At 35.1% G+C, this 7,260-nt stretch overlaps 1 protein-coding gene across 1 annotated transcript; it reads right to left on the reverse strand.

The window, feature by feature from the left end:
* Positions 1 to 1,664: 1,664 nt before the first annotated feature.
* RGS21 (regulator of G protein signaling 21) lies at positions 1,665 to 7,260 on the reverse strand. Its single transcript, XM_074876778.1, has 4 exons — positions 7,120 to 7,260; positions 5,744 to 5,910; positions 4,587 to 4,786; positions 1,665 to 1,823 (listed from the first exon to the last, which is right to left on the reverse strand). Exons 1-4 carry the CDS (start codon positions 7,160 to 7,162, stop codon positions 1,781 to 1,783), a joined length of 453 nt encoding a protein of 150 aa, XP_074732879.1. The 5' UTR covers positions 7,163 to 7,260; the 3' UTR covers positions 1,665 to 1,780.

Genomic DNA, 7,260 nt, shown 5'->3' on the forward strand with positions numbered 1-7,260 from the left:
ATGAGCCTTTAAGTTATTACCGCTGTATTAGAAAAAAATGGTTTCCTTAGAGTTTTTACTGAGTACATGCTTTTGTTTGCCTTTCCAGGACTGTTATGCATAGTAGGGAAACTATTCATAAAACTAAAAATAACCTACATGCAAACCTAAATGGAAACAGATATGGATTGAGAGACAAATCCAGCTCTACTCATTTTATATGCAAATAACTGAACCCATGCAATATTGGGGAAAAAAAATAGACGGCAATGTCTCATTTAGGACAGAGAAATGATAACATGGCAGCTAGAAAATATAGCTACAATATAAAAAAATAAGGCAGAGAATCATTTGCTCTTATATTGTCTCATTTTTCTCACTAAAGATCAAAGCATCCAGGGCCTCCTCTGAAATGTGTAAGAATACATTAAGTCTAAATTCCAAGGCCTAATATTATAGAATTTGAAAAACTGGGAAAAAATGGAAAAGAAACTTTTCTGGGAGGTGATTTCTCTCAAAATGAATGGCTTAAGAATACTTAAAGTAGAGCTTTTAGTATAATTTTAGTGTCACTTTTCAGTTCTTCAAAATACTTCCCATTACCAAATGAGTATTTCAAATTAAGTTATTTCAGAATTACAATATTGAACAATTAGAGTTCCTAGGCAGTGGAGAGACAGAATATCACACCATATTTGCTGTTTTATTTATTATATATAAATAGATTTATTATATATAAATATATATTATTATTATAGTATTATGCCTTTAATTTTAATTTTGGAACAGTTCTGTCAGGTTGTGAGCATGATGGATCTGATGTGGTCTGTGACTACAGATGCTGTTGGAGCTTTAGGACTGGCACTGCATGTGAAAATTGAGTGTAGGGGTTTTTTTAATAAGAAATGTCGTGTCCACTTTGATTTATTTCTACTATTTCTATTTGGTAGGATTTTTTGTAAATCTACTTTTTTGTGCTGAAAGAGATTAAGTCCTTTAAAAAAGATAGTTCTTCTATGAACTGAGATTTTTACCTGGCTTGGACTTGTAAACAGCGGGTAAAAAAACCCCAAATAGCCACTTTTTATTTTTCAGTGAAAGCAAGTGGCAAGTGGGAGGCTTGGAGTGCAAACATGGTTTCTAATGCAACTTTTTATGAGTGCTTTTTATTTAGCTACAACAGTGTTTTCTTCCTCTTTTTATTATGGTCTAGCAAAAAAACCCACAACAAAGCCTTCCTAAAAATTCCACCATAACTTCTGTAAGATGATTATAAAACATGTAATATTCAGTACTAACACCACTGTAGTCTTCTTTTTCCATTGTAACCCAGAGCTGTTATTACGATAAATAATTCTGGTAATGTGTTAGCTTGAGGTTCCACAGGAATAGGTGATGTAAAAACTTATAAGAATACTTGTGACCCCTCTCCACAAAATTTATATCCAGGTTTTTCAAACTTTAGTGGCTTTGACAATGAAGATATTACTCAGATATTAAGGGTCTTTGCTCTGAAGGATCGCTTGGAAGCCTGAACATAGATCCTGCCTTGCCAGAGTGTCTGCATGCTCCCCAGATATGAAAGGGCATAAATATATTACATTTTGATGGAAGATGGGGGTAAATTTTAATTTCATAACTGCTGCACAACAGGTTATACAATTGGGCCATGCTGATGCTGGAAAAGTCCTTGGTAAAGCTCTGGCATATTGGCAAAGTTCAGTCTAAATCTTCTAAATCACACTTCAGTGCCTGGCCTTTTCCTACATCAAATTATCAGAGCTCAGGTGCTAGGCTGTGATCATTTTTTGGTGTTGTAGAAGCACCAAACATCAGTTTTAGACCTAGGAAATAAAGAGAAATACAGACCATTGGCTCCCATCTTTCACATCTGGGTGTTTTTGGATACTTTCTGAAATGGATCTTTAATAATGCTTTAATAATAAATTATATTATAGAAGTTTTCAGAAATTTGATTGTTAGACTCCAAAATGCTACAATATGCTGTAGATTCTTTTGTTTAATTGCGTATGATATAGCCAGATAGTGCGCTGAGGGTTTTAAAAATTAATGGTGAAAGTGCATCCAATTATCTTGGGGTATATATGAAGTTATAGTGATCATTTATTTAAACTTTGCAACGTTTCATCTTATATTTAAGTAACTGAAACAGATTAATTACTAAAAATGTTGAAAGTCTTGATCAACAACAAAAGTTTCATTAACTTTGTTAGTTAATTAAAACTAGCATAGTTAGGGGGTTATGAAAGGATTAGTACTGTTACTTTCCACTTGAGTCTGTGATAGTCCCTAAAAGTGCAACTACTGTACATTTCTCTGAAACCGTTCTAAATTAATTGAAAATGTGTTAAAACCAGTCATGATGCTTTATTATTTAATTATTAAAATGAATGTCAAATGCTAAAATGTTAAGAATTAGCTACTCTTCTGAAGATAATTATGCTTGGTCATAGAGAATCAGCTAGACATCATGTGGACATGCTTAGGAAGCATGGTTTTATATAGTTATCAGAACAATAACTTTTATCAAGTTTGACTATTTTATATATATTTTTAACTTATGCTGTGTTTTCAAGCAGTTAGGAATTAGAGATCCCTGGCAGCCATCTTTCTACCACTTTCTATCTCTGTTTCTGATGTGGTAAAGTCAGAAGTACAAGTTTTAAAGGACCACAGAGAGAGTTGTGAAATTTCATGATCACACATCTCTTTTCAAGGTTCTTTTTTATCCTCAGGTCCCTAACGATTGGTAGAGCAGAATTTTTTGGCTTTCTACTTGCCCTACCAAGAAAGTTCACATGATCCCACTTCTTCCTACATGTGGGAAGTTTCTTTACTGAAAATGAGAATTGGATTTGTAAGAAGGGAAGATGGCTTGCTACAGTTTTGAGTAACTGATGTAATTTCAGCAATCCTGACTGCTGTCTTTACTGTGACTTTAACGAGCACAAATCCCCTGGTGCAGAAAGGATACCAGGGCTGTGCTGCAGGCGGAAGTTGCAATTTTCCACTGAAGTATCATTGCAAAATGAATGGTAGCTGTGGGACTGCAAAACAAACCCACATCCTTCTTGTAGCTCAACCTCAGTGATCGTGTTCATTTCTCTGTTAACCACTAGTACTGGGGAAGAAAGTCAGCAAGAAGAAAAACGAGGTAATAGAACAGATGATGGATATCAAAGAACAGATATTTTACACTCTACCTACTTACGTAAGCAGTGGCAGACATTAACCTAAGTACATAAGTGAAGGCAGTGTATTGGGGCTTTCAGACTACTTAATATCCTTTATTGTCTAAATTAATTAGTTCCTTAACATAGTTTGATAAAATAGAGAGGACCTTTTGCATAGAGGATGTGATGGTGTGTAGAAGGCATGAACAGAGTTCCAAACAGGGAGAGATTCCGGGAGATTTAGAGCAACTCTAAAGCAAAAGGATTAAATTCATATGAAATGAAAGATTTTTCTTTTTTAAAAAAAATCTCATTGCTGTCTCTTGTATTTAGAATTAGTTTCTATAGTGAAGATTCTTCCTGCCCCATATGGTTTAAAATATTTTTTTCTTCAGTGCTAGGCCACAGCTCCTTCCTTCACCTAAATATATGCAATAAATCCTCTAATAGCAATGAATGAGATCAGTGTGTGCATTTGGAGACACCTGAAGATTGCACTAGAATCCTATCATACCTTGCTCGTTTGAAAAATAATACCATGACTAAATTCTGATTTACATGATTACTTGCCTAAAACTGTTTCTCTGATGCTTGCTTTTGTGCTTATCTGTATTTCAGTAAAAAATGTTAATAATTATTGACATTACTTCTTCATGAGTGCATGGGGACAGGATCACCGACACATTTGGAAAAGTAAAGAAAATGAATCATTCATTGAAAATGTACAAAGGAAGATTTACTCAGTTTTTTTCCAAAATGCCTGCACAATTAATAAATAACACTTCAATAAAAAATTAAATGAAATAAACACAAAGGAAATTGAAGAGAGTCATATTGAAGACAGCTGTCTTACAAAACATTAATTTGCTCCAAATGCCAGGAACATTTGTTATAAAGCAGCTACCTATTTATTAAATATTATCATAGCATGTTATGTACCATATTTCTACTTCTTCTGGTTTGAATTCGTATAAAACACATTTAAAAGAGGTTTTTAAATTTTTTTACAAATTACAAATAAGATGATGAATGAATGAGTAAATGTATTTAAGTCCCCTAAAAGGAATTTATTTCTGAGGCCATACTTATACAGAAAAATCAAAGGCAAATCAGAAAAACAAAACATTCTGCTTAAAAATGTGAAAACACTGTGACAACTAAAGTACTGGGAAAATTATCAATGACAAACTTCTTCACTAAAAAGATAGCTCAAATGTCTTGGCATATTCCATCCTGTTTCTTGACTATTTCTCCACCATTATTAGAAAGGATCATGTGCATATTGTACTTAAAAACAAGCTGGCAAAGGCAATTCTTAGATATCCTTTGTACAATCACTTTAATAAAATATTATCTGTACTGCATTGCAAGGGAGACATTTACAAATCCGTAATTCCTCAGGTATTTTCTCACAAAATTGGGAGCCATCTCTTCTGATTTCCATTCTGTTGCTTCTTTACTAGTTTCTGGTATGCTTCTGACCTTAGAAACCTGGGAAAAGAGTCCTTTGCCATGAGACTATAGATTAACCTCTGAGCATCATCAAAGCAGCTGAGGGTGGGTTCAGAGATATTCTGAGAGATGTGGGTTTTGGTATGGAAGTCAATATTTATCTGCAGGAAGAAAGGAGGCAGAAAACCGATGTCAGTTTGATTGGAAAGCTGAAGTCTGTTCATGTACAGGACACAGCCTGCATTTGAATTTCCTCCCAAATAACCTGGCTGATGCAAATAAGCAGGAAGACCATCCCTTCATTTTCTAGCCTACCGAATTCTTGATTTTATTTCTCTCTTGAAAAGATAGGGGAAAAATTGCTTCTGATTATCTCTTCTTTTTGCCAAACTAAATCCTATGAAGTACCAGTAACCAAAGAGTAAACTAGAGATGAAGGTACTCAGCATCATTTTAGGTTTGGCCTTATGTATTTTGTAAGGATTTTTTGTTTTCAACAATAATAATATGGATTTCAGTCATATGTAAGACATGGGGACATTCAAAGCATGCTCACTATCAAAGGCAAAAACCAACAGTTGAAAAGTTTGTTAGGGAGTAGAACGTAAACAATAATTTATCAGCAATTTGTTCCTTCATGGTAAGCATTTTTTAAATAATTGTAAAATTGAATGCTGTGGTGGAAATTTTTGCCAATTTGCATTTTCATTTTTATCATGTCAAAAATACCTGTACAAAAGAACAAATACAATCATTAACATCCCGATATACTGCTGGTACTTAAAATACAGAGGAAATGGTACTTATTGCATTGTAAAAATGGTTAGAGAAAACAAATTATATTGAACATGTATTTCCTTAAATCTTAGGGTAGAAACTTCAGAAGGTAAGATAAACTCATGCCCTGTGTGAAGAATGTATTTAAAGTATAAACCACAAGAGGTCTTTGTTTGCTTCACAGATTTCTACATTGTGTTTTCTACCTGGTAAATAATTGACATGAAAATGGAAGTACAGCCACGTTGAATTGTACTTTCTGTCATTCCTGGAAGTTTAGATCTGAACTTTCCACTTGATTACTTCCTCAGTACCAAAAGTACATGCAAAAAACTATCTACCTCCTTTGGAGCATCAGCTTGTATAAAGTCAGAATAAATCTTCTGGGCTTTTGAAGCAATCTTAGTGGAGGACTTGGTTTTCTTGAAGTCTTCACAGGCCAGCCAGAACTCCACATTCTCCTCACTGAACTCTGACTTCAAAAATGTCCTAAAAGCTGCCAAGCCATCTGGGGAAAAATGCATGAGATGATGGGTAGAAGAAAACTGAAAGACCAATGCAGATCATGTGTATGTATATACGCAGTATATATAGTGTAACTTACGTGTCCGATACTGTTTTGCCTGTCAGACAGCAGTTAGTCTTAAGAGACTGTTGTAGGAGAAATAAATAGGAGATGAAACTATAGCGATGATAAAGTGACTAAGAGAATTCTTTCAGACAGTTACTAACTGGGGAATGCTCCCAATACCTGCCTGCCGTGGTTTGGTTTCTCTAGCACTGCTGCACTAGTCAAAAAGGGATCCTGGAGATTTTGGTCTTCAGGAGGATTTGTACTAACTAGGGAATTAGGGATTTGAGGCTGACCCCTGGTCTAAGTAGTAAGCAGAAAATTAAGTCATATTGTGGTAGTGTGCTCCTCTCGGAGCTGAGGTTAGCCTGCCTAAATAGCGCTCCCATCTCCTCTCAAGTAATGATTAAGACTTGGATGAAGAGACGGACTCTTTGTTACTTCTTTGTTTAGCATTTTTTTCATTTTTAAGAGAAAAAATGAAACAAAGAAAGGTTTGTTTTGAAGAAATTGTTTTAGAATTAATCCAAATCACAAGTTCTTAGAAAAGAAAGCTGACCGCACCCAAATTTAGTTGTGTTAGTCATGTTAATACTATTCAGAAACAGTGTGGAGGCACCCCTCAGGGTCCAGGCCACAAAGTTACTGCAGGAAAATGAGGTAGGGGCAAGGAAATTTTTAAGTTACATGTGGTTTGGGGTTTCAGGTCAGTAGGAATGGGATCTCTTGGAGAAATGACTTTGGATATATTAGAAATAGTAATTTTTTATTTGACCAGAAGTCAATGCATAGCATGTATATTTCTTTGTAACAGGAATGCCTAAGAAAACATTTGTGGGTTTTTTAAGAAGTAGAAAAAACAGAACCATTGCACGGAGAGTTTAACAACAGTAGTTTTCATAAAATAAAACTCTTTCAGAGCACTTCTGCCTTCTTAAATGTCCCTGACATTAGCCAGAAGGTATCTTGTATTTGCAGCTTGGAGAAACATACCCCCTCTGCCTTTCAGCAGCTCACATGCCTCCAGCAGTAGCGTTCAAAGCACATGGAGAGCTGAACTGGAGAGCAGTGTGAAAACCTGACAGCACTCTTTGTGCACTGGGTTGACACACGTTTTTTAAAAAGTATTTTCCACTTATTTCTTACCTTTATTAGCTAGCAGTGTATCCACAGACTCAGACCAGGCCATTGTTTCCCCAGCGTTTGACCTGTGGAAACAACATCTATCCTTGAAAATAGCATTGTGATCTTTTGCCTGTGCAGTCTGTGGTAGCTAGTCTATTATTT

The sequence above is a fragment of the Strix uralensis genome, chromosome 8 (genome assembly GCF_047716275.1).
Source record: "Strix uralensis isolate ZFMK-TIS-50842 chromosome 8, bStrUra1, whole genome shotgun sequence".
NCBI lineage: Eukaryota > Metazoa > Chordata > Aves > Strigiformes > Strigidae > Strix > Strix uralensis.

Excerpts from the sequence above, each read along its gene's own strand:
- RGS21 (XM_074876778.1), bottom strand. The coding sequence starts at position 7,162 with ATGGCCTGGTCTGAGTCTGTGGATACACTGCTAGCTAATAAAG. Across the intron at positions 5,911-7,119 it reads TACACTGCTAGCTAATAAAG|ATGGCTTGGCAGCTTTTAGG; the intron begins GTAAGAAATAAG and ends ATTTTTCCCCAG. Across the intron at positions 4,787-5,743 it reads AAGCTGATGCTCCAAAGGAG|ATAAATATTGACTTCCATAC; the intron begins GTAGATAGTTTT and ends TTCTTCCTGCAG.